The sequence below is a fragment of the Callorhinus ursinus genome, unplaced genomic scaffold (genome assembly GCF_003265705.2).
Source record: "Callorhinus ursinus isolate GAN/ISIS: 27379988/994484 unplaced genomic scaffold, GSC_fseal_2.0 scaffold13, whole genome shotgun sequence".
NCBI lineage: Eukaryota > Metazoa > Chordata > Mammalia > Carnivora > Otariidae > Callorhinus > Callorhinus ursinus.
The window spans coordinates 13,185,677-13,212,974 of NW_027397075.1; the positions used below are offsets into that span (position 1 = coordinate 13,185,677).

Below are 27,298 nucleotides of genomic sequence, written 5' to 3' on the forward strand. Positions count from 1 at the left end.
AGGTCTGTCCATAACACTTGGGTTCCTCCCTTCCAGCAAAAGTTCATTCCGGCTTTGGAGGAAGGAGCTAGAAGGAACGGGCAGTGGAGGGGAAGGGGTAGAGGAAGAAACAGACCACAGTGAATGCCGCCACACCCCAGCCGGCCAGTGGGGCTGGTGCATACTCCCAGAGGCAGGACCAGGGCGCAGGCAGAGGCAGCGGTTTCCGGAGGTTACCAGAAAAGGAAGGAGGGCTGGAAGAGCCTGCGGGAAAGAAGAGGGGAGCGGGGGTGAAGGTTCCCGGGAGATGTCCTGTGCTAGCCTGCACAACCTAGCCTGGAGCACAAGCCCTCCAGGCCCAGAGTCCCTCCCAGTCCCTGAACAAATCAAGGCACAGGTGGTCATGAAGTGCTGCTGTGTGAGTTACCCCCAACACGAAACTGCTTTGGGCTATGCCCGTGCACCAGGGGGTGGGCCTTGCGGTCCCCATGACCCCTCGTGGCTCAGAGGTCTGAGATCAGCTCCCTGCGGCACTCACGGCACTCACAAGTGGCTGCATCTGAGCAGAGCTCTGGTCTACCAGGCACCTGCCCCAAGCTGCTGGTGTTATAGCGGACCTGGAAACTCGGCCACGACGCAGCAGCATCAGAAGTCCCTCAGGAAGGCAGCTGAGTGGCTGGGGCCGGGGCTTGATCTTTTGGTATCTTCTCCATTTCTGAACCATGTGAATGCATCCTTTTTTAACATGCAGTTCAGGAAGTGAAGAGACAGAAGTCTGGCCAAGGGCTCAAGGACTCTGTTTTCCTTCCTGAAGTTTCTGAAAGTCAGTCAGGCTACCTCAGCTCTTGCTACTATTTCCCAACACCCCAGTGCAGCAAGTACCCATTCAGGCCCTTCTCTTTTTATGGCTGAGTGTGCCATGGGCTTCATTTCCTGGTACCATCATCCCGCCAGGCTCTGCACCCCTCTTCCCTAAACAACCTGCTCCAGCGTACCTGTCAGACCAGGTGTGCCCTGCGACGCTCTGTTCCGAGCCCACGTAGCACCGGGCCTGCAGCTGGGGCAGGCCGACAGGCCAGGCAAGGGGCCACCAGCAACTATGCAGACAACAGAAGTCAGATGGCCAGGAAGGCGGGTTCTACAGGGTGCCGAAGGGTGGGGCCTGATGTCAGCTGCCCGGCTGGTGTCACATGGTCCGGCTATACTCAATGCCACCCTTGGTGGAGATGCCGGACCATGGCAGGAAGCTGCAGAGCAGGCTGTGGGCCTGGCGGTAGATCCTGTGCGGGATGGAGCAGGGGCTCAGGTTTGCTAGCGCGGAGCCCAGGTGCTGAATGTAGTCCGTGCGGCTCCGTTAAGGAAGACTCTGACTCGCCTCGCCTGCCCACACACCCCTGGATGGCACCGTCAGCAGGGGCCCACATCGTCATCTGCTGGGCTGCGTGCAGATGCCACACCATTTCTGAAGGATCCCCAAAGCCTGCCAAGCCTCCATGGAGCGCCGGAAAGCCTTGTTAGAGGGAGGGGCCTCCGCTGTGCAAAATAATCAAGGGTGGCACGCGGTACAAGAGGACCTTCTGGGCCAGGCCTCAGGCACAAGGACACCTGGACCAAAGCTGATGGACAGGGACTGGGGACCAGGGTGACCAGTCTGCTGGAAGAGCAAGCGTTCCCAGTTCACTCCCATACTCGGTCATTAGAACGGCAGGGCCCCGTCCCTGGGACAAGGAGGGGGGGTCCCATCTTCACAGGGAGGCCTGCAGAGTTTTGGGCCAGGCTTCTGCCTCCTGTTTACTCCCGTGACATGGCTAAATCCTAGCCTCACTCAGTTCACTCCTAGCTCGCTCACTCTCAGTGTCTGGTGCCACACCATCTATCAGAAGGTCTTCTGGCCTCCCTTCCTCCTGTTCCAGCCCAGAGAGAGTTAAAGAGGAGGGAGTAGGGGAGGGACACAGCTCTGAGGCCTCAGGAAAGGCAGGTCTGAACCCAAGCACTCCCAAAGGCGAGCAATTCTTTTCATCCTGCTGGTGTGTCTTCTCCCCAGGTGGCATAAGGCCCTCTGAGGGCAGGGGACCCATCTGTTGGGTTCACAGCTGTCTCTCCTGTGCACCTGGAACAGGAGGCTCTCAATCAGTATTTGTTGGACGGGTGGATCATTGGCCAAGAGGGTTAAAACCCACACCTCATGCCAGCTGAAGTCTGAGGAACAATGAGTACAATCAGATCTACCCACAACACCGTCTGGTCAGGAAAAACATGTCCCGTGAGCTTGGCCTCATGAATCATGTGAAGGCAACACGGCTCCATCTGGTGCATGGGCCCCGACCCTGCGAGTGACCCTTGTGGCTAGGAAGCCACATCCCTCACCCCTGAGAAGTAAAGGATATAGGATTGTCCAGGGAGGGTGGCCGCCGTTGATGTAGAGGACATAGGTGAAGCCATCTTTGAGGACCCCTCGGATGGAGTAGTAATAGGGGAGATAGTGATGTTGCTTAAAGTCTCTGTTTTCGTAGAAGTTTATTGCTGTGTTGTTGGTGGTGAGGACGTGCAGGTAGATGGCTTTGCAGTGGTCCTGGGCAGTGGTTGATATGTGATCCTTTAAACTCTCAAGTAAAAGGGAACCTGCAGGAGAAAGGGCGACAGTCACACACGGCAGGACAGGCAGGCAGGGAGCATGAAGCAGACAAGGAAGTGACCTTGCCAGACATCTCTACAGATCTCCCTGCCATTGTATCAAAGATGAACTCCCATAACCACCCTGTCAGAGCCCCTAAAATCCCATGGCCAGACGGGGCTCATCTGCTGCACACCATCGGGCATCTGGAACCACAGACAGGGGCCAGGTACTTCCCTGGCAGGGGCTGGGCCAGGGGTGGAGACTCACTAACCTTTCCCACAACAGAAAGAGCAAATGTAGCTCAGGAAAAGGTAGAACAGACAGGCCTGGGTCACGCAGGAAGACTGCTGCCTGCTGGCTGTGTGGCAGAGTGGGGGGATTTTGGAGATAGGCCTGGGGCACAGCTACCTGCACGCAACGGGCATCTGATAAATGGCAGCTGGGACTGTTTTTCTTTTTCTTTTAAATTTTATTCATTTGGGCGCCTGGGTGGCTCAGTCGTTAAGTGTCTGCCTTCAGCTCAGGTCATGATCCCAGGGTCCTGGGATCGAGCCCTGCATCAGGCTCCCTGCTCCACGGGAAGCCTGCTTCTCCCTCTCCCACTCCCCCTGCTTGTGTTCCTGCTCTCGCTGTGTCTGTCTCTGTCAAATAAATAAATAAAATCTTAAAAAAAAAATCTATTTATTTATTTGTCAGAGAAAGAGAGAGAGGGAGAGAGCACAAGCAGGGGGAACGGCAGGCAGAGGGAGAAGCAGGCTCCCCGCTGAGCAAGGGGCCTGATGTGGCACTCAATCCCAGGACCTTGGGATCATGACCTGAGCTGAAGGCAGACACTTAACCGACTGAGCCACCCAGGCGTCCCTGGGACTGTTTTTCAATTATGTTTTCTATTCTTAATCAAGAACACCTCGTGACCAAACATAAGCCATGTGTGGTGGCAGGTGTGGTGAGAGGTGCCCATTCCCTGAGCAGGACATCTGGGAGCGTTATGAATCTGATCCAGTCAGACTTGGGAATGAGGCCATTGCCTAGAGACCTGATGATGGGTGCAAAGAGCACAAGCTGAAGGCCAACAGACTGGAGGTGGGGCAGGGAGAGCTGCTGGGAGGGGCAGGAGGCTGAACGTCCCTGCAGGCCAGGGGGACGAGGGACATTTATGGGCTGCTCATCAGCACGTGGGAAATGACTGCACATGGTGGCTGGAGCACATGTGCCAAACCCCACAAGCTCAGCTCCCCTTACCGATGCCGTGCTTCCTGAACTCCTTCACTACTCCCAGACTTAAAATGTACGCAACCTGCGTGTCAACAGAGAAGTTGGAAGCTAGAATATCTCCGTCCTGAAGGAAAAGTCAGACATAAAGGCAAGTTAACGGTTGAGGCACCTGGTACCACTGCAGGGCACATCCCACCTACCGACTCCCTGACCACGACACATGGGGTGGGGCTGGGGTGGGAGGGGACAGAGCAAAGGATAATGGAGAGTCAGTCCCACAGACACCCACACGGAAATGACAGGGTGCAGGTCCTGGCGGCACGAATGGCTAAACTAAGGACACACACGGAATGTTGCTCCTCTTGTCGGAATGTCGCTCCTCTTGGGGAGCTGTGGTGGACCTGACAAGGGTTGAAGGCAGAGCAGTAACGGGGAAGTGACTGTGCCACGTGGACACGTACTGGACACCCAGGACGAGACAAAGTTTGAAAAGGTTTGCCTCAAGGATCCTACGCTGCCCCCAGGCGGTCTCTGAGCAAAGGGAGTGGGTGTCTGAGCGGCCTCACAGCCCTGTGCTGCCCACGCCAGGCAGAGCTCCGCCCCATGCCGCCCTGTGCCTGGGGGGCTCCTGAATCTGACCACTATGCAACACAAAGTGGAAGAAAAAAACTCAGGAGGGAGCTGGGACAGAAAGTCACTCTTAAAAGAAACTACCTTTGCCAGAATCTAATTACAAGCAAAATGGGTACAACACTTGAGCGGGTCGGGTCTTTCAAAGGGCGATGTCCTTCTTGTACTTTTAAAGAAATAAGCTGAAGCTGAACAGATAGAACCTGCTGCCAGTTGTCAGTGGGTTTTTTCCTGTCCTTGGAGTAAACACCCACATGATAAACACTACTCAGTTGCGAAGATGACCAAAATTACTGGGCAGAATCTTGACCCAAGACAACCACACAGAACAATGTGTCTGTGGCCGTGACCTCACATTTTATTTTATACTCAGAGCAGAGCTTGCTGATGTGGGGCCACAGACTCTTAGGAGTTCCAACATAGATCTCGGAGAGGTCTGTGAAGCTGGATGAAAAGAAATTATATCTCTATCTTCACTAACCCCTAACTGGAACCTAGCATGTCCTTCAACCAACTACAGCACCATTAGTAGTTTCTACAAATCATTGATCTTCCCAGAGCCCTTGACAACTTTGGGGGTTTTCAGTGTACCATTTACATTCCCCCCTACTTTGTGTTTTGGGTTTTTTTTAACTCCTCCCTACTTTAAAATGCCAGCCGTTATGAAGCCTGCAGCTAGGACTCTTATTCAATTCGTGTCTAACTGTATCACCTACACCCAGAAGGAAACCAACTAGGTATGAGTCTCATAATTGGTCTGGGCTGCGAGGAGAAAGGGCCACAGAGAAGGCAGTGTGATTTGGCTGCAAGCCCTTGCAGGCCCGTGCAGCGACAGGGACCACCAACTCCTTGCCACACGTACTTACTTCCTTGTGTATCTTGGTCCTACTTTTTATTTCAGCTACTATCATTCCCACGATGGCACCCCTGTAGGTCGCGGCGAGGGAAAAGAACTTCTTGTTGGAGGTGATATCACGATACCATGAGTCTGGGTACCTGAGGAGAACAAACTGAGGTGAACCCCCAAAGGTCAAGCTCAACTAATGTGGGGCTTCACAGTGGAACCACACTCTGCCCACTGTTCCACGGTTGATAAGGAGTCTGTCCACCACTCAGCCTACACCAAAGGGTCTTCTTAAAGCAGTAATCTGTCTAGATGGGACTGGGAATTTCTTAAAAATGTGTGGCTTTTTAAGGTTTATTTATTTATTTTGGGGGGGAAGGGGCAGAGGGAGAGGGAGAAACTCAAGCAGACTCCTAGTGCGAAGCCCAACGCAGGGCTTGATCTCATGACCCTGAGATCATGACTTGAGCTGAAACCAAGAGTTGGACACTTCGGGCGCCTGGGTGGCTCAGTTGGTTAAGCGACTGCCTTCGGCTCAGGTCATGATCCCGGAGTCCTGGGATCGAGTCCCACATTGAGCCTGCTTCTCCCTCTGACCCTTTCCCCTCTCATGCTGTTTCTCTCTCTCTCTCTCTCTCTCTCAAATAAATAAATAAATAAATAAATAAATAAATCTTAAAAAAAAAAAAGAGTTGGACACTTTACTTACTGAGCCACTTAGGAACCCCTAGACGGGACTGGGAATTTCTTTTTTTTTTTTATACAAAACTTTTTTTTAAAGATTTTATTTATTTACAGAGAGAGAGACAGCCAGAGAGGGAAAACAAGCAGGGGGAGTGGGAGAGGGAAAAGCAGGCTTCCTGCAGAGCAGGGAGCCTGACGCAGGGCTCAATCCCCAGGACCCTGGGATCATGACCTGAGCCGAAGGCAGATGCCTAACGACTGAGCCACCCAGGCGCCCCGGGACTGGGAATTTCTAATGGGAAAAATAATTTTACTATCATTTTTTGAGAGATGAGAGAAAAAAAAAAAAACCTCTGACAACATTCTCTCGACAAGAGCAGGATGTGGAGGGACAGCTGGATAGCTGGATGAGTTAAGACTGATGGTCCTTGATAGCCCATAGACCTGGGTGATTTCCGAGAATTCTGTGAGTCCTTCTGAAGACTGGGGGTGTGGGGAGAGCCAAGTTCACAGCTGAGTGGCATTTGAGTTCACTGCACCTCCCTGGGCAGGGATGGGGACAAGGTTTCGAGGGCAGGGTGTGGCTAGGGTTGCTAGGGGCTATTTACCAAGACCCCTCACTCAGGGGAGCAGGAAGAGAACATTTAGTGCAAAGCCCCAGGACAGTAACGAAAGGCAGACTCACCACAGCCAGGAGACATGGTCAGGAGGGCAGGGGCACTCGGGGCCTAGGGGCGTGTGGGCTTGTTTTTTAGCTTGGGGTAGACATAATAGGTTAGCCTGAGATGCCTTTGTTGAGACCAAGAGCTGGGGGAGGGGACCATACCCTCTCGGTGACATAGCAGACAGGTCCTCTACTCGGCTCTACTCTACAGCGGCCACTGACCATTCACCAGAAGGTTCTACAGGGCCTGAACATCACCTGTACTCCTCCCTGGTCCTCGTCACACTACCCCAGAGGGATCGGCTGGCATGGCAACCAGGACATGGAGCTGCCACCACACAGCCAATGGGACTGCAGTTCACTCCACCGTCTTCGGAACCTGAGGCCTCGGGCGCAGGAAGCTGTGACGAGAGGCAGGAAGGCTGGGCGCCTCAGGAGGCAGAAGCTACGGCCCCACGGGGCTCTACTGGGCGCAGGCGCCCTCAGCTGGGTCTTATCCGAGCACATACTGGGCTACTTTGCGGTGGCAGCGGGACTGCTGGCGGAAGCACGGCCCTTCTATGGCCCATAAAACCGCCACTAGCCCACATCCCCAGGAGGCTGAGGCACATCCCACCAGAGCCGTGAGGCTGGCCCGTCTCCTCCCTCCCGGCCTGCAACAGATTAAACCACTAGTCTGAGGTCAGGACTCATGGAAATACGAGGCTTGGCGGGATCTAGTTCATTTTTACGAATTTTTTTTTTTAATAATAAATTCTTGTGATGAGAACTCAGGATTTACTGTATGAACAGCTTCCTACATATAACATATCCAACAGTGTTCACTCTAGTTGGCATGTGGTTCATTACACCCCAGTACTTCTTTATCTTGTACTGCCAGTTTGTAAAACAAAAAGCCTGTGTCTGGGGCGCCTGGGTGGCTCAGTCGTTAGGCGTCTGCCTTCGGCTCAGGTCATGATCCCGGGATCCTGGGATCAAGCCCAGCATCGGGCTCCCCGCTTGGCGGGAAGCCTGCTTCTCCCTCTCCCACTCCCCCTGCTTGTGTTCCCTCTCTTGCTGTGTCTCTCTGTCAAATAAATAAATAAAATCTTAAAAAAAAAAAAGCCTGCAACTATTTTTCCCACTACAAAAACTGTATGTGCCTATTACAGAAGCAAAACAGACAAAACTGTAGCTGCTAATAATCTGCCCACCTCAAACTACTAAAAACACCCTGCTACACGGAATATAACCTCATAAGCTTTTATCTTGTACATGTTTTTATTTATTTATTTTAAAGATTTTATTTATTTTTTGACAGAGAAAGAGACAGCGAGAGAGGGAACACAAGCAGGGGGAGTGGGAGAGGGAGAAGCAGGCTTCCCGCAGAGCAAGAAGCTTGATGCAGTGCTCGATCCCAGGACCCTGGGATCATGAACTGAGCTGAAGGCAGACGCTTAAAAGGCAATCGCCTAATCAACTGAGCCACCCAGGCGCCCCTCTTGTACATGTTTTTAAATAAATGCAGGATTGAGGGGTGCCTGGGTGGCTCAGCTGGTTGAGCGTCTACCTTTGGCTCAGGTCATGATCCCGGTCCTGGGATCGAGCCCCGCATCAAGCTCCCTGCTCGGCGGGAAGCCTGCTTCTCCCTCTCCCACTCCCCCTGCTTGTGTTCCCTCTCTCACTGTGTCTCTCTCTGTCAAATAAATAAATAAAATCTTTAAAAAAAAAAAAAAAAGCAGGATTGAGGGGTGCCTGGGTGGCTCAGTCGATTAGGCGATTGCCTTTGGCTTGGGTCTTGTTCCAAGGGTCCTGGGATCAGGCCCCGCATCGGGCTCCCTGCTCAGTAGGGAGCCTGCTTCTCCCTCTCCCTCTGCTTGTGCTCTCCTGCTGTCAAGTAAACAAATAAAATCTTAAAAATAAATAAATAAATAAATAAAAGCAGGCCTGGGATACACACTGTTTTCTAGTCTACTTTTCCCATTTATTATCTCATTAAAAAAAATCCTTATCGGGCGCCTGGGTGGCTCAGTTGGTTAAGCGACTGCCTTTGGCTCAGGTCATGATCCTGGAGTCCCGGGATTGAGTCCCGCATTGGGCTCCCTGCTCGGCAGGGAGTCTGCTTCTCCCTCTGACCCTCCCCCCTCTCATGTGCTCTCTCTCTCTCATTCTTTCTCTCAATAAGTAAAAAAATCTTTAAAAAAAAAAATCCTGGGCGCCTGGGTGGCTCAGTTGGTTAAGCGACTGCCTTCAGCTCAGGTCATGATCCTGGAGTCACCGGATCGAGTTCCACATCCGGCTCCCTGCTCAGCAGGGAGTCTGCTTCTCCCTCTGACCCTCTTCCCTCTCATGCTCTCTATCTCTCATTCTCTCTCTCAAATAAATGAATAAAATCTTAAAAAAAATCCTTATCAACAAATACAGCTCTTCAACAGATTTTTACCCCCCTGGCTGAATAACAAGCCCTTGCAGGCACATACCCCAACGTATGGAACCAAGTCCTCACTGTTAGGATACTTAAGTTGCTTCTCAATTTTCTGAATTACCAATAGCACTGCACTGAAAATCTTTTCAACTAAAGACTCTCAGAAAAGGCCTTCTGGGGAACTCTCTGCACGAGGGATGCGGTGAGGTGGAAAGAGGCTGATGGTAGCCAGGGCCCGAGGCCTGGGGTCCAACAATAGGGAAGGTGACACTGGGCCACCACGGAACCTCCAGGCCACATTGGCTGTCATAGCAAGTCTTCTGGCTCCAGCACCGGCGCTTACGTGTGTCCCTTCCCCCCCAGCCTCACCCCCCGCCCTACCGAGCTGCAGCTGGGACAGTGGGTGCTGCTCAACTTACTCAATGGGGAACCAGTCACCACACAGATGCTTCACGGTGTCTATGTCATCATGGCAGAGGAGGCGTAGGCTGACCTCGCTGAGGGCGCTGGACGGCACCACCTCTGTCATTCACACCTGCAGGGAGGGAGGCGGCGTCAGGAGGGTGGCCGCGCCCCCTCACCAGCCCACCGGGCAGTCACCACATACTACCTCCTCCTCCTCCTCATGCTAACCTGTGAGGCAGGCAAGACAGGGAAGCTAGTATGGTCGCCCATGGACGGACGTCTCCTCAGTACCCACACCGAGTGTGTCTGTCTCTCACAACAGCCCCAAGGCACAGGTGGCAGTCGCCCCCCACACCACAGACGAGGAAATGGGGTGCCCCACCCCAGCCCAGCTCCTCCCCCACTGGTCTCACATCTCCCTCCCGAAGCTGTTTCTCTGCCGCTGCAGAGAGCACCGCCCCCCACTCTGCCCCACATCCCAATGTTTCCCGACCTGGGTCCCCCCTGGGGCAGCCTGGTGGGGGGCCACGGTTGGGCTGGATTTCAGCAGAAGTGGCGCTAGCTGGCTGGGCTGCTTCTCCTCCCCCAGCCAGCGGACAAAGACTCATGGGCAGGAAGAGAGACTATGAGACACACCAAAGTTCAAATCAAGGGTCATGAGTTGCTGATAACTCTTTTATATTTAAAAATATATTATTTATTTATTTATTTTATAAAGGATCCTGCATTCTTATTTTTCTTTCAGCAATCTCCATGCCCAACGTGTGGCTTGAACTCATGACCCTGAGATTGAGAGCGGGGCGAGCGCCCTGCTAACAACTCTTCTAAATCAGGAGAGTATGTTCAGTCCAGGCTGCTGGAGCAGCCTCTTTGTTTTAGTTGAAGGAAGGCAGGTGGAAAGGCTGGGCTCCCACAGAGCACCTGCACTCCCAGGATTTACTGACTACGAGAAAGCGGAACCTGCCAACCCAGGTCCAGCAGCCCCTCAAGCCCAGCCTCTAACCGAGATGTGAAATACACTCATCACTCAGGGTTCCACCTAAAATGCTGGGCGCAGACCCATTCGAGCCTCCAGGCCTAACTGCACACAGGCTTCAGTTCAAGGGCACCATAACGCCCAACATACACGGAATGAGGGGCATTCTACAAGGCAACTGGCCTGGTCTCTTCAAAAGATCAAGGTCATTAAAAAAAAAAAAAGGAAAAAAAGTAAACTAAAAGAGGTGAGAAGATCTAGCACTGATTGTGATGTGTAAACCCCCAACGGGAAAAAGAACAAGTCAAAATAACCTTCTGGGGAAATGTAAACACGGGCTAGACAGCAGATGATGTTATGAAGCTGTTACTGACGGTACTGGACAAGAAAGTGTGTAATTAGGTAGGAAGTCTTGGGAGTGAGGCATTGTGAGGTCTGAAACTAAATGTTTCAAGAGAATCCAACTACTTAGGAAGCAAACATGATACAATGCTATTCACCACTCCATCCAGGTGGCAGATAAGACACAATACAGGAACTTACTGCCCACACATTCAACTTCTCTGTATGTTCGAATTTTTTCATAACAAATGTTGGGGGTGGCGGGACCCCAGAGAGGCTGGTCATCACCTACTGACCTGAGCTTACTCTAGAAACCGGTTCTGTGAATGTGCACCAAGATCATCTCGGCAACACCCAAAGGTCTTGGGGACCCAGATGTTCAGCCCTGACCACTCAGCCAGCCCAAGTAAGTGCCTATGACAATCCTTCAAGGTCACCTGCTCGGACTGCCCTGGCATCGTTAGTGCCTGGTTCCCATGAGACTTCAGGTGTTTCCGGGAGGGTCCCCAGGAAGGTCATGTCCTAATGTGCCAGCTGCCAGGGGCTGAAATCCACCCCGAGGCTTGACCACTGGGACGGTGGGGCAGATGCTCAGTCTCTAATCCCTGGACACAACCCCAGCAGGCTCTACTAAGCAAGAAGCATTCCTGTGAGGGCCGCTCATGGGCTGGCAGCCCCCTAGGACCACGTGGGCTGAGCAGTCAGGAGGTGGGCAGGAGGAGGTGGACGTACTGCAGGAGCTCTGTGGCTCTGTGGCCACATTGGGTTCTCTCTTCTGGCACACGCCAAACTCCCAGGGGGTGGGGACCATGCCACCTTGACACGTCCCCCTGCACAGCACTGGCTCAAAGCTGAAATGAGCAGGGACCTGCTTTCTCCTCCTCCAACCATGTTTTCAGCCAAGTGCGTGTGCACTGCCTATGTGGGGTCTGCAAGGTGGGTACCTCTCCTGTGGCCCTCCCCACAGTGCAAGGTGCCCTCCCCCGGGGCTCTGAGGGGGACAGAATGGGATGCTCATCATGACAAGGGTTTGTTCCTGCTTGAGGCCTGGTGGGCCCCCAAAGGTCCAGGATCAGGCAGCAGCTGAGGTACCACCTCTACCTTACGAAGGAGCCCTGCTAGAGACCTATCACTTAGAAGGGGACAGAGCTGGTCTCTGGATACAAGATCTTGATGGAACCCCTGAAAGCTAAGCTGACCTAGACAAAAGCCCCTTTCTGGGCAGGGCAGAGACAGCCAGCTGTGCTAACAAAACAAGGGACACAGCCATCACAAAAGTTAAAGTGAGAGGCCTGCTGAGATAGGGTAGGCCCCAGCTGCTGGGCTGTATCTGTTTAAGTTCTTCGTTCCAAACACAAAACAAAACTGAAACACCCACGAAACAACAGAAACTATCCTCAATCTAGGCAAATCTGATCTTCCCATGTTGCTTGGTGTTTCTTCTTTCTTGAGATGCAACTTCAAAAAAGAAGACCCCGTCCAGCCTGATCTCTGGGTCAACAACAGCTCCACTATTTGGTTCCTGAACAGTGGGGCCATTCCAGGGCTCAGCACCCCCATCTGTGGCCGCCCACTCAAGCCCACGCCCCTGTTGGTATCCAGGATGCGGCCTGTGGCCCAGAACGTGCTGGTGTGACCTTAGGGACCTCATGCCTCTCAAGTGGCCAGCCACCTCTTGGGAAATGGAACTGATCAACCAAAAATGGCAAGTCCTGAGTTTTATGAGTCATCTCTGTCCAAAATAGAGCCTAGCAGTCACTGGATAGGATGTGGTTCCCCAGTTAGCCTGAGCCAAGGGCTGTTCTGTCCCACAGAACATGAGTGTACGGGTTAGAGGAGTTTGCCCACCAACAGCAGGATGGACCCGGCACTTCACATTCAGGTACGAAGTGCTGCTCCCCTGGAGGTTTCTGCGCAACACCCAAAGTAAGGGTAACCCTGCCTTCTTCCACAAAAGGGATAGATTCAGACACTGAGCCTGGTCTTGTCTCTGGCTCACCCTTTGCTAGCCAGGCTCTGAGTCCCCTCTAAAATAGAGAGGGTCAGGCCCAACAGGACAGTGCTGAGGCTGCAATGAGCTGCTGATGGCAAAGGGCTAGGAACTGAAGAAGAACTGCCCATCAATGTGGGCCATTGGTGCCCACCAACTGGTGACCAGCATGGTCTGGCTAGTCCAGGGACATTCCCTTGGCCTTTAACAGTGATGTCCTGGGGCGCCTGCGTGGCTCAGTCGTTAAGCATCTGCCTTCGGCTCAGGTCATGGTCCCAGGGTCCTGGGATCGAGCCACGCATCAGGCTCTCTATTTGGCGGGAAGCCTGCTTCTCCCTCTTCCACTCCCCCTGCTTGTGTTCCCTCTCTCGCTGTGTCTCTGTCAAATAAATAAATAAAATCTAAAAAAAAAAAACAGTGATGTCCTAAGTAGTTTTGCTCCGATTCCTAACTTAGGTGGTTCTCAGCTGCTGGTTCAATGTTAGAGGCACCAAACCAGTTCAGGCTCACCTAAACTGGAAGGAGGCCCTGCCCCACAATCCCCTTAGCTGGGTTCTGAATCCACACACAGTTTACCTCTGACACTTTATTTTTTTATTTTATTTTTTTAAAGATTTTATTTATTTGAGAGAGAGGGAGTGCACAAGCAGGGGGAGGGGAAGAGGGAGAGGGAGAAGGAGACTCCCTGTCGAGCAGGGAGCCCTATACAGGACTTGATCCCAGGACCCTGAGATCATGACCTGAGTCAAAGGAAGACACTTAACTGACCAAGCTACTCAGGTGCCCCCCCACCACCCTTTTTAAAAAAGATTTTATTTATTTATTTGAGAGAAAGATACCTCTGATACTTTAAAAAACAGTTCTCTGGCACAACACATGCACAAAAGCTACAACCAAAGGTTTCGTTAATCTTGTAAGATATGAGAACAGCATTGTGGTTGTGCAGAAAATGCCATGCTCTTTAGACATGTACACTGGATATGTAGAAGCAAAATGACATCATATCCTGTAACTTAATTTAGCTGGAGCAAAAGTGCCTAAGTGTTAATAATTGTTGAATTGGATGATAGGTATGCCAAATGGCTGTTTAAAAATGTTCCCGGGGCACCAGGGTGGCTCATTCGGCTAAGCGTCTGCCTTCGGCTCAGGTCATGATCCCACAGTCCTGGGATGGAGCTCCCCATCGGGCTCCCTGCTCAGCAGGGAGTCTGCTTCTCCCTCTGCCCCTCCCCCCTCTTGTGCGCTCTCTCTCTCTCTCTCTCTCTCTCTCTCTCTCTCTCTCAAATAAAACCTTAAAAAAAATAGAGTGCATTTCTCAAAAAAAGAAAAGAAAAAGTTCCCGATTAAAAACCAACCAACCAACCCCCAACTGAACTTTTCCACAGAGGCCGAGTTTCGGGTACAGGTGGCAGCTTTGGCCAGGTGGCTGACTTCAGTGTCTCTGGCGTCCTGCAGCCCGAGCCCCGCAAAGCAGCGCCACATGCCGCAGCAGCCACCGCAGTCTCCGCACACCTCCTCGCTGGAAGAGTAAGTTCTCGGCAAACCATGGTTGGTTCGCTGATGTGCACTCTGGATCCCAGGTGGGTTAGGCGCCTGGTTCAGAGGGTTATGGGTTCAGGGAATACTGCTCAGGACCCAAGCTAACCAAATCTCAAACTCCACTGATGTTTTAAGGAGCGACAGGACACAGGGCACTGTTTCAGGAGCTGGCCTGAAGCTGCCCAAGATGCTAAATATCAACCACAGGGCCAGCTTAGGGCAACGCCTCCCCACTTCAGGGCCAAGAAAACTGGGATGTGCATGAAGTCTCTGCCAATACCTGGAGCCTCTGGGTCAAAGTCAACAACCCCACATCATCCAAGGCCAAGCCCTGTCCCTCAGTGCAGTCTTTCCAGAGAAGGCTCCGGGGACAAGGGGGGGCCTCTCCTCCCTGTTGCAACAATCTTCAGAGAAAATCCTAGTGGACAAGCCCAAACACATCACCACCTCCCAATCCAGGTGGCCAAACAGGATGATCTATGAAAATCCTCCTCAGCACCCCAGCAAGGACACAATCCTGCTTCTGAATTGAGCAGGGGAGGGAGTGGGAGTCCACGATTGACTGTCAATGGATGAACAAATCAATAAACTGCAGGGGACATTTAAACCTACACCTGCTACAACGCGGATGAATGCTGAAAACGTGATGTTGAGTGAAAGAAGCCAGACACAAAAGGCCACATGTCTTATGATTCCAGTTATATGAAATGTCTAGAACAGGCAAATCCAGAGAGACAGTAAGCAAGCGGTTGCTGGAGGCTGGCTGGATTGGGGGGGGGCGGGGTGGCTATGCGTGTGAGGTTTCTTTTGGGAGCAGTAAAAATGTCCTGAAACTCAACGTGGTGATGGACACACAGCTCTGTAAATACACTAAAAATGCTGAATGGTACACTCTGTACGGGTGATTTGTATAGCATGTGGATTATATCTCAATAAAGCTGTTAAAAACAAAACAAAACAAATCCTGAGTGAATGTTTCTTTTGTGAACAAATGGATGAAAAAAATTATTTCTGAAGACAGTCACAGTAGATTCCAGAAAGAATCAGAAGCTTTGTAGCCTGCAAATTAACTGCAGGGACCTAGGCTGGTACCCATGGGGGGCTGGCCTGGACCCTGCCACCTGGGTGTGTGGGGTGTGCGTGTGCGCATGTGCATCTGTGCCACCCCCAAAAGGGCCGGGGTGGGGTGTGGGACCCTGGGAAGACAGGGCTGAAGATCAGAGAGCTTGGCAAAAGACACAGACTCAGAGAAGAGGAAGAACCACCAGCCCACCAAGGTCCACCTGGTAGCTTACTCCAGATTTGGGCCAATTTTAATTATTTCATACTCAAGGGAAAAAATCCGTCGCGGTGTAAGAAGTGATCAGAGGAAATTATCGAGTCGTAGCCAAGAATGTCTGTGCGGTCTATGAGTTTTCACAGGTTAGGCAACTTAAAATGCCTTTGAGAAAGGAAAGATCACACTCAGACTCCGCCCAGCCCCAGCCGAGAAATCAACGCGAACCATAATCACCAGATGAATCTGAAATCAACTTTCAGCTCCAATGTCTGACCGGTGCCAGGAAACTCCATGTCCTCCTCTTTCCAGGAATTGCTCTCTAGACTGTTCATCTGCTGCGAGACGGGCTTGAGCCAGCCCGAGAAACGGGGTGCTACGACTGCCTGCCCTCGCTGCTCTCCCCAGAGCTCCAGGTGTTTCACTGCCTGTGCCCCACGGTGCTCCGGATCAACAGCAAATGTGCTCTGAGCTCCCGCGGAAAAGAGGTGCAGGAGAGGACACCAACAGCGTGCTCTCAGCAGACCCTCCAGCACAGGGGGCAGAAGGAGTACAAGCACCCGGCAACATCAGCCAGCAGTCAGGGTCTGGACAGTCTCCGACCTGGGGCATCTGAGGAGCCCGGGAGCAAGGGCTGGGGGTGGGGCACTTCCTGAGGGGACGGAATGTTCTCTCTGTAGATGGTGGTGCTAGTTACACACACAGACACACACATATACACACAGATTAAAACTCACTGGATGCGTTTGTCGTATGTATACTAAACTTCAATAAAGTTGCTTTTAAAAGATTTTTTAAAAACCCTCTACGTTGAGCCTGATAGCAAAGGGAGAGATCTATAATAAATGAGCATCGCATGTCCAGGGATTTAGAAATTCTTCCCTAGTATCCCCAGGACAAGGCTCTTGACCAAAGGGACAGGATCTATTCCCTGTTTGACTTTCAAGAAAAACACTGGGCTCCAAGATGCACAGCTATTTGTGGATTCTCACATCCCTATTGAAAGTACTTCCATGTTTTCAAAAGCCCTGATTTAAAAATAGAAACAAGTCACTTTTAACTAAGGGAAAAATGCAACATTTATAGTGCTGAGTCTGTTCCAGCCCAGCTGACAGCGGGCAGAGAAAGGACAGGAAGGCCGGGAAAGGGAGAGCCTGGTGTGTGGGTCCCGCAGGAAACTCCGGCGTTGGAGGCCAAGTTTACAGAGAGGGTGGCAGGGCAAATGAGATGCTGGCGTGGCAAGTGGCCAGTTCACAGACAGGGAGCAGGCCAGAGGACCCACCTCTGGCACCTGTAGGAATCCCCATTTACCCATCTAGAACCTTCCACCATGTGCCAGTCTCCTATCGCTATGGGCTACTCTTAGGGCTTAAGGGACAAGGATCCTGATGATTCACTGAGAACAGGGGCCAGAGGGTGAAGCCAGAGCACAGCCGCCCCACTCACCCCCCTCCGGCCTCCTTTCTGAGCCCTCAGGTGGTGGCACTGAAGCCTCAACACGCAGGCCACCTTTCAGGACATCTCCCTACAAAGACACAGACACATCTACGCTACAACAGTAGGGGCACATTGTACAGGGAACCCAAACTTTGTTTAGACTTTGAAGTTAAAACATGAAGCTGCAAAGGTTCAGGCTTCTATGAGACTTCTCGCCAGGGTTTCCTGGGTCTGCATCCTGCCCTTGGCCTCGCGGGGTGGGGGGGGAGGGGTCGGGGTGGTTGAGTGAAGCAATTCCAGGGGACAGAAACCAGATTCTCCAAGATCCAAATGAAGGGCCTGCCTGCTCACCTGCTCTACCCTTTCTCCTTCCCCGACCTCATCCTCAGGAGGCTGTCTGCAAACCTTGTCTTCTTTCTGTGCTGAAAGGACCCCATGGTCCCTGTACGAAGGCCACTTTTCCCTGAGGACTCCCAGGTGGCAGGAAGGGTGATGTCTGGACCCCTGGGCACTGCCTCCACATGCTCACCCAGAGGGACAGAGGGAAATGGCAGAAAAGCAAACCAAGATGTCCCCAACATCCACAGGAACACCTTTCGTCTCCCTTCCACTGGCAAGTGCTGGGGATTCAGAATCTGGGGGCTGAGAATGGAATCATTCCACTTCCTGGAGGGGTCTCCCGGCACTGTCATGAGGCCCACAGGGCACTCCACTCCCACCCCAAGTAAGGAGGCTGGAACAACCCTATTCTTGGCCACCCCTCCCCTGTGTCCTGACAACCCAGATCCCACAGTCCTCCTTCAAAGGCACTGCTTCTTGGTCTCACACAAGCCACGTTCAACTTTTAAAAACCACCCCATCCTCTTAATGTCTTAGGACGTGCTCTGGCCTCTCCCCTCGCCCTCATCAGACATCCGGTATTCAGGCTAGCCATGGCCACACTGCACCCTCTATCACTAATAGAACCTTCCCTTCCTTTTCTTCTTTCATTCCCATTGGTTCAAAGGGTCCTTTCTCCTTGCCAAGGTTAGCCACCCTCCACTTAGGCTCTGGGTGCTATGTCCTCCATGTGGTCTCAGACCCTGCAAGGATGCTGGGGTCACTGTGACCACTGAGACATCTGTCCTATAGGCGCTTCTGTTTTCTTCTCTGTCGCTGAGAAGATAAAAGGAAATGGCCTTTTCCAAAGGGCCACCCCAATTGCTGGCCCAGCTCCACGTCTCCTCCTGCGCACACAGCCACTCCTCTGAGTACTGTGTACCCCCCTCTTGGACAGGCCTTCCCACCACCTGCTTCCCTTCCACACAACTACCTGCACTGCCCCATATGCCGCCACCTTCCTGCTTTATCCCCTGTGCCCATCGTCAGCCCAGCTTCTGCTCCAGTACACCCATGACAAGGCACCAACAGCTTCCCCTCCCTGGAAGCCAGCAGCCTCCCTCAGGACTCTCCTCCCCAAACCCTCTCAAGCTCACAACTGAGTCCATCCCTTTCTCAAAACCTCAGCTCCCTTGACCCATGATGAAGTCTTTCCCCAAACTCCAGGCTTCTTCTCAGGTGAGGCTCAAGGGAAGATTAGCACACACTCGCCCTCGGCCCAAGAACTAGACATAGGGCTCTCAGGAACGTGCAATTCTGCAGACACCAGGTTGATCGGCTCGAAAAATCCAACAGTAATGAGCTCTAAGCTCTTGCCTTTAGGATGGATGGGGGACAAAAGGAAAACTAAGCTAGGGATGGATAGAGGAGCCTGCCCTGCACAGCAGTAAGATGGGCTACAGCGCTCCAAGGAGACGGAGGGACACAGCAAGCCCTCTTCACAGCTCAGCTGTTCACACGGGCAGCTGCTCGGGTGGGGGGAGCGAGCGTCTCCACAGCAGCCGGGGCTTCTTCTAAAACCTCAGTGTGCAAGCAACATGAATAATGTACAAGATGACAAGAAACAAACACCCGGCACTCTGGCTCCAAACAGCCTTCCTCTTAAAACCCACCTCATCATGCTCTGAGGGGAACCTGTAATTCTTACATACAATTCTCTTCAAACACGAATTGATGATACTGGAGGACTGCATTTGTAGGACATTCTAAAACTGGCTAAAAGAATCAAAAGTGACAGAAATCAGAAAGTAGATGCGGTGGGGGACACTGAGAAGAGGCAGAAGGCAACCTGCTGGGGCGATGGTGATATGCTGTGTCTCCTTCAATGGTCATCAAACATATGGCTCTGCTTCAGCTCTGAGCAGTTGGCTGCATAGTAAACACTAGTCAGGTGCCAAGTTCTCTGCCAGGGGCCGGCGAACTTGGGGTACCTGAACTTGACAGTGGGCCCTCCTTCAGATTCTCAAGGGTGAGAAGGCAAAGACAAAGACCTCCGTGTAGTACAAGGAGGACATCTTGCATTTTGGAGCTCTGCTCTTAAGCTTTACACTGTGCAAGATGACATAGATCTTATTTTGTTTTAAATTTATTTCTCTATTTTGTTTTACTGCACATCCAAGGTAAAATGACCAGATGTGGAGGGCATATTGAGGCCACTGTGCACATGTGCCACCTGCAAACCTCTGATCCTCCTTGGGAAGGCATCTGCACTAACGCTGGTCAACACAGTCGGAGAGAATCCTCTGGTTGTTCTCAGGACCTTCATCACAGCGCTGGGGCCAGCGAATTTCCACACAGACAGGGGACTGGACTGTGGGCAGGCAGCCGAAGGGCTCTCTGCCTTTTGTGGCCTTAGCTGGCCAGTGTCAGAACTGGAGAAGGAAAGCCCAGGTCTGGGGTGAGACAAGGACAAAGAGGAAGACTGGATAATATGAGCTAGTAGAAAAAGGGGACATGGGAACCAAGGGCCAGCGATGTGGAGCTGCGAGCAGACACCATGGTCCCCTTGCCGGAAAGTTCCAGACGTGTCTCATCTTCCCAGAATTGAACACGAGGGTGCAGATAAGCCTCCACTGCCAGCTCACATGCTGGCGCTGAAAGACACAAAGCGCAAGGGTGTCGAGGCCACAGGGGCGTGGGCTGGATGGGCCTGAGGATGGCTTAGAGAAGAAGTGTGTTTGCCCCTCGGCTTTTTAAGCTGGGATCTTGGTAGGAGGCCACCTGACAAGGTACACCCAGAATAGAGCTCCCAGTTCAGATCCACTGAGTGGTCAACTAGTTTGGTTTAACAACAAAACTACCTGTAAACAGCCAAATTTTTAGGGGGTGGGAATAAAAACGTATGTAATAATCTGCAGTCCCGACTACCAGCCGAGACTGGACCTTGTCTAGGGCTCAAACTCAGCCAGGAGTGTGTGTTCTCCCACAGAGAACTCTGGCAGCTGCGACCAGCCCTCAGCACTGCTGGGGGCAGTAGGTGACAGGGACCAGGCAGCTACTCACTTTGAAAGGAAAAAGTACAGCAATAGGGGAGTTGGGTTTCAGAGACTCTGCCCCCCCCCTCGACCCCCCTGCTGCCCTCAGCAGGCCAGGCCTCCCTGCCTTTCTTCTAGGTTTCCATCTCAGCTAGCTTTTGTTGTTTGACAGGTTTTTAAACTCTGCTTCTCTGGCTTTGCGTTTAAGATCCTTCAGAATCAAAGAGATGTTAATTATGAAAGTGGGTCAAATTTGGTATAAATTAACACTTGATCATGAGGTTAACTTATTATTTTTAAAAAGTAATTCAACCTCCAGTCAGCATTTGCCTCTGGAATTACACAGATGTCTGTGTTCATCACTCCTTTCTGTATTACTTATTTTTTTTAAATGGGCTTGAGTTGTTCTTGTTTTCAGAAAAAAAAAAGACTTTCAGGTGGTATGAGAAAATTATGAATACATTTTTATGAAAATTATCTCACAGGCTGTTTTTAATTAGCAACAACTTGGAAGTTTTACAGTGTCTCTTCAAATTGTAAGTAGAATGATTACCCATTTTGCCCCAAAACAGTCTCTCATAGTGCTTTCAAATCCCAGAGCCCTGGAATAGCCTGCCATTTTGTGCACGGATACCAGAAATAAATGTTCTAAACAGATTCAAAGTTGTAATGAAGCAAAAAGGACGCAGTTGTGAAAAAGGACGATAAACAGACTTGTAAACATACTGTAAAGGGTTCCTGTGTAATTATTAAACAACAACTTAAGTGGCTTTATAAAAGCCAATTTAAAATATTTACAAGTTTTAGATGACCATTTTTAAAAAGGTTTAAAAAAAAACATTCCCAGGGCACCTGGCTGGCTCAGTCCATGCGATTCTTAATCTCTGGGTCGTCAGTCTGAGCCCCATGTGGGGTGTAGAGATTACTTAAAATAAAATAAAATAAAATTAAGATAAAAAACATTTCCCTCTTCTTGAAGGAGGGAAATGCTCTTGCAAACTTTTTTTGTTTTACTATGAACACATGTTCACAGTAAAATAAGTCACATGCAATATAAAGCAAAACTAAGATTCCCCTATTCACCCCATCCCCAGTAAAATGACTGTTAATGTTTCTGGTGTTTCCTACGAGAAAATGATTTTTGGGGGGGCACCTGGGTGGCTCAGTCGGTTAAGCGTCTGCCCTCGGCTCAGGTCATGATCCCAGGGTCCTGGGATCCAGACAGCGTTGGGCTCCTTGCCCAGCGGGGAGCCTGCTTCTCCTTCTCCCTCTGCCCCTCCATCCCTGCTTATGCTCTCTCTCGCTCAGCTCTCTCTCAGCTCTCTCTCTCAAATAAATAACATCTTAATGATTTGTTGTTGTTGTTGTTTGTAAATAGGAGAGAGAGGGCTTGGTTGGTAAGGGGCCAAAGGGTCTTTGGGGTGGTGGGTATACAGATACTCCCATCCCATGACCATTTGTCAAGCAGTGTACTTTTTTCTGTTGGCACACTTCAATGAAGTTGTTAAAAATGGAGGGCCAGAGGAGAAACAAAGTAATCTGAAACTAAGACTAGAAAGAGTAGCAACTCTCTGAACCAGCAAGTCCTTCTGCAGAGTTTAAAGAGAAGGAGTGGTTTGAAAAAGAAACAAAATTGAAGCAAGTACCCAGCAGCACTCCCATGAACACTACAGAAAAGGTGTAAATATTGTTATCAACATTTTCCAGATAAGAATTCTTTTTAGTACCTAAGGGACAATTACCCACAGGCTGTTTTATACAACGAAACTGCTTTCTTCTCAGTCATTTTCAACATGGGCTCAAATTTCAATACTTTGCTGCCCAAATTGATCATATTTCAGGAATTCAGGAAATAAAAAAAGAGAACGTGATTTGATTTTTAACAGTATTCAACAAGAAACAGAACTGGAAGAATTTTTTTCAATGGGGTTTATTAAAGATGACAAAATACATTTCTCTGGTGTTCCTGTGGAAGCAAAGGGAACAGACTTCCTCAGACAGCTGTTCTGTGTCCCCTTCCACAAGCACCTCCTCTTTGCTTCTTTACGACTGTCAAGCTGTCTTTAGAAGGTTTATTTCTTGCATCAGTACACAAAATGCCATGCTATTCCAAGGCCATGGGGTAAAAGTTGGCACTAAGAGTCCATTTGGGGGCAAAATGGGTAAAGGGACGTTTAAAAATCTCTACACTGTCACATTCATAGGTACTTTTGCCCCCTTCCTGCCACACAGGCCCTACCTGAGCAGGAAGTTGATCTCAGGTGAAGAGACGGGGAGTCTGAGATGTAGACAGGACAAACAAAGGACCAGCCCTCATTTGCTGTTACTCCTCTACCTGACCATCTAGTTCAGCTCAGTGCTGTGGCCACCTTGGCTGACTGTCGCATGCATGCTGGCCTCCGCAGTGGGGCACTCAGGCTCCAGGGAACACTGGTTCAACTGTTGACCTGGACCCCAAACCACATCCCGCAGAAAGCCCTGGCTCCCTGTCCAGACGTCCTTCCTATCATTCCATGAGCACTGAGCAAATGCCTTAAGGTTCACAGCAGAACACTAACCTACCATTTGCTCCCTGGCTTTTCTGATGCATGGGTCTCTCTTTAATCAGCTAACCCAGAACTGGCCTGCCAGCTAGCTCCTATCAGAGGTCATGCTAAAAAAGAATGATATTTAGGGAAGGAGGCTTGATCTTGATGTTATCAAAGACACAAATACTTCCTGTGGGGAAAAAAAATCAGCATATGAACTTAGCCAGAAAGAGACCCACGAGGTCCAGCATTATTTTGCAGATCAGCATTTACTTGAAAGCAACGCACAGGGACATTAGCAAGACCAGCTTTGACACCCAGTCTATACCCCAAGCTTGCTTTCTGCAAACAAGGAACAGAAATGGAAAAACCATGAGGGCTTTGTGGATTCCTTCCAGAAAGAGATGTCGAGGGAAGATAATGGAGATAAAACTTAGACACGGAGGAGCAACCATTTAAGAGAAGACAATGCCTGATAGGCAGCCAGCTCTCTATTCAGGTAGGAGAGCTGTCACCAACAGCTGAGACCTCTGGGCTATTTCAGCAGTGCAAAGACATGTGCCAGCCTAAATTCAGAGCTCTGAGGATTCTTCTCTACACTGTGTTACCTGGGGCAGCTGGGTGTAAGGACGCTGTGTCCATCTGGTCTAAACACAACTCAGATTGCTAGAAACCAAAATGCTGCTAATAGTCTACTGACGCTCAGTCTTGGAGCCAAGTACCCAGTTAGCAATGACAGCATCACCCCGGTTCGGGTGTAAGTATCTTTTATCTCTCAAACCTCCTACCATTCAGGAATTTTCTTCCATCCCAGACTGAGGCATGCTGTTACTAAGCAACTTCAAGTCATATCTGAAGTCTGTGAGTGGGTGTGGTTAAAATAAACAGATGACAAAGTCACTGCAAGTTACAGAGAGGCAAAAGCTACACAAAGACCTTTTAAAAACATGCCTGTACTTTTTATTCTGGTCTGTCAACGCCACACCATGCCTTGACTTTGTTTTGTACAGGTTTTAACTGTCTTCATAGAATCCCAGCATTTCTGCAAGCTCAGTGAGAGGGAATTGCAGCCAACTGTGGCCCAACGGAGAAGGAGCTCAGGCACACTGCATTCTCCAGGGCCAATGTGCACACTGATTCTGATGGGTACAAATCCTAAATGGGGTTAAGTGAAGACCTATGTGCACTGCCATGACTTATCTGTCCATTTGAAAAGATGACCGGGACTTATATTTCAGCCACCCCTGAGTTTCTTCTAGTGTTTATTCCCTTCTTCTCCAAACTTAAGGCAATTCAGAGATTTTTGTGAGAGACAGAGAATTTGTTTTTGCTCCAGCCCCTTTTAATTCAGTGATGCTCAAGACTCCCCTCCTTCCTGCCTCGCAGGCCAAACAAATAACTTTTCACACTTATCTCTACATCACAAGATGTCATAGGAATTGTGGTATTTTTTTAGATGACCTGGAGTCACCTATTTTTCCTGGATCACTCAGTTAATCACTAACTAGAGGCTTTCTGCCTTCAGTCCTCTGGTGACACTTCTGCAACCAGCAATGTTCTCTCCAGTTCTGACACTCCAATTACCAACCACCCGGGCGCCACAGGGAGCTACTGTGTGGGGCTGCTATCCTTTACCATCAGGACAACTGAGTAACAAAATCTCATGGCTCAGGACTTGGCAGAGTAAAACAGATCAATGAAGCTACCAATGCCCACGTTTACTGCAGAATAACTCCTGGTCCTGGGCTCCGACACCCGCCGGGCACACACATATGTGTTGTCAGTGATCCAGAGAAGGCCCACAGTCTCCCTCATAATTTTCCCACGGGGACACACCACAGGAGCTACAGGCTCCCAGTCTTCCTTGAGAAGTGCCCGATCTGATGGAGGAGGTCAGAGCTGTCGTAGGGTCTGCATGGCCAATCTGTAAACTACCAAAAACCTAAGGAACTGACGCGTCTTAAAACCGAAAGGTACAGCGAGGACGAAAGAGTCGGAGACAACGAAGACAGAGCCCCAGGCTTTCAGAGTTCACAGGAGGGCAAAGAAGTCGGCAAATAACTACAATCCGTGCAACAAGTACCAAAGCAAAGGCAAGGCCAGGCGAACCGCTGACCTGTGAAAAGGCCAGGCCCTTCAGCAGGAAGGAGACCCGGAGAGAAACGAGGGGCAGTCTGACCTCTGGTCCCAAATTTCCCCCCACCAACTCGTCTCGGGGCCTGGCCGGGAGGCACCCAGGCAAAGAGGGCGCGGAACGGGGGGTGCGGTGCTGGGAAGCGCGCCGGTCCTCGCCCCGCGAACGCCCCGCGGGCCCTCTTCAGCCTCGGCCAGCGCGAGCTCTGCGGCCCTCTCGTCACCCCGCGGATACGTCTGGGCACCTAGAGGCGTGGGTCGCGCCCCGGCCGCGGTCGACTCGGGCCCTGCCTCTCCCTTCCGGCCCGGGGCCGGGCGGCTCCCTCCTCCCTCAAGACCCCTGCCCCACCGCAGGCCGGAGCCGGCGGAGCCTCACCTCGGACGGGAGCCGGCGGCAGCGGACGCCGTCGTGGGGCTCACAGCATCCTGGGGTCGCAGGCAGCCAAGAAGTGCGGCCGCGCGGAGCCCGAAACGAGTTATGTAACCGACAGGGGCCGCAGCCGGGACGGAGGCGGCGGCCCGCGGCACTTCCGCCTCCCGCGCCGGGCCGGCGGCGCAGGCCGGAAGCCCATTGGCCACCGGTCCCCACGTGAGACGACGCCGCCGCCGCTGCCCGACGCCGCAGCCGCCATTTTACGAGCGGGCAGGTCTCCGGTGAGGCCCGGCGGCGGGCGGCGGGCGGCGGCGCGGACGAGGCGGGCCGCAGGCCAAGCACTCCTGCGCTGGCGGACGTGGGCGCTGGCGGACGTAGACGCTCGCGGCGCCCCCTCCCCTCCCCCGGTGGAAGCCGGCCGGTTGGTGCCGTCTGGGCCTGGCTGAGTGCCCCATACGCAGAGCGTGGGTGCTCCCGAGACAGGGATTGCTCCTCGTCCTCCAGTCTTGCCTGGGCTGACGCTCCCCTCGCTTGGGCTTGGGGCTCGGCCTTTTCCATCCCTGGCGCCCCGCGGCGCATCGAGCCGGGAAAGCGTGGTGGTGTGGACGCGGCCGAAAGCCATTCCGTCTCCGCACAAAGGCTGTGGAGGGCTGTCGCCGTGCCAAAGCGTAGGGGTCGGTCGCACTCAAGGTGCAGGAGGGTCTGTATCACAAGATCGAACTCAAGTTCTCTTAGTAGGGAACCCGAGTTGAGCAACATCTGATAGTAACTTTAAAGCAGGAATTTATTCTTTGCCTTCAAATAAAAGTGGTCCACATAGCCAAAGGATGGACTAAGAAGGACCTGCTTACAGCCAAAGGCTAGAATGATCCACCCTAAAAGGATTTCATTTGTATCCAAGAGAATAAACGTTATCACAGGTCAAAAGTCTAAATAAAATAACACTATCTTAGAAAAGTTAAAAGCATATTCTTTTTAACATTTTTAAAAGGAAAAACTAAAGAGGTGAGAAGTTTTAAAAGTAACTGGTATAAATAGATTAAGAGTAATATGGGGTGCCTGGGTGTCTCAGTCTGTTAAGTGTCTGCCTTCATGATCCCAGGATCCTGACATCCAGCCCCACTTCCCACTTCCCTCGCCCTGCTCAGCCAGGAGCCTTCTTCTCCCTCCCCCTCTGCCCCCTCTTCCACACACCCCCCCATTGTGTGCTCTCTCAAATAAAATCTTAAAAAAAAAATAGAGGTAACAAGGCAATATAAAATAAGGAATAATCTCTTGTTGTCTACATAGTATGATGTGTAGAGGCTGATGGAATCTTGATTTATATACAGCAAGTATTTATATTTACGTTTTGTAAGTTTCTGTAAGTTCCTGTTTTTTTAAGAAAGCTGAAAATAACACTTGAACAAAATGAAAATTGATATAATTCTCTTTACAGCTCTGCACTGTTACATGTTTAAGGACCGCAAACATGCTATTGTAAGCAAAGATGCCGTGGTGAACTGTGTTTGGGCCCATTCAGAACATTTTGAGGACTTCACACAATTATATTTAGTGTGTCATTATTAAATTATTTATAAATTAAATTTGTTGCAAAAAAAAAAAAGATTTAAGAATGATTAGAAAGATCCACACAGTACAGCAAGATAAATGAGGGCCAAACAGGGTGTGGTGATGTGGGTGTGTAAAATGCACTTTGAGGTCCTGTATACTTTCTAGAGGTGGGCTGAGACTTCAGCTCGATCTTTCCAGAATCCACTTCCAAGAGAACAACTGGTTACAAGATTTAAGGGGTCAATGTGTCAGAGGTGGCTAACTGCTACCTACTGTCTATTGTCCCACAAGTCTTTCTTCTCCTCCTTCTCCAATAACTGCTTTATCACATCTTCTTGTAGTAACAGAACCCCAC

At 51.1% G+C, this 27,298-nt stretch overlaps 1 protein-coding gene across 1 annotated transcript; it reads right to left on the reverse strand.

Moving 5' to 3' along the window:
* Positions 1 to 1,033: 1,033 nt before the first annotated feature.
* On the reverse strand, positions 1,034 to 25,531 carry NAA60 (N-alpha-acetyltransferase 60, NatF catalytic subunit). Its single transcript, XM_025859062.2, has 6 exons — positions 25,393 to 25,531; positions 9,457 to 9,572; positions 5,308 to 5,437; positions 3,839 to 3,935; positions 2,367 to 2,601; positions 1,034 to 1,322 (listed from the first exon to the last, which is right to left on the reverse strand). Exons 2-6 carry the CDS (start codon positions 9,564 to 9,566, stop codon positions 1,166 to 1,168), a joined length of 729 nt encoding a protein of 242 aa, XP_025714847.1. The 5' UTR covers positions 9,567 to 9,572; positions 25,393 to 25,531; the 3' UTR covers positions 1,034 to 1,165.
* Between the last annotated feature and the right edge of the window lie 1,767 nt (positions 25,532 to 27,298).

What these genes read in the sequence shown, in the direction of transcription:
- NAA60 (XM_025859062.2), bottom strand. Translation starts at nt 9,566, where the DNA reads ATGACAGAGGTGGTGCCGTCCAGCGCCCTCAGCGAGGTCAGCCTACGC. An exon ending in GGTGACTGGTTCCCCATTGA is followed by an intron (nt 5,438 to 9,456) that starts GTAAGTTGAGCA and finishes TGTTCTCCTCAG; the next exon opens with GTACCCAGACTCATGGTATC. An exon ending in GTTCAGGAAGCACGGCATCG is followed by an intron (nt 2,602 to 3,838) that starts GTAAGGGGAGCT and finishes TTTCTCCTGCAG; the next exon opens with GTTCCCTTTTACTTGAGAGT.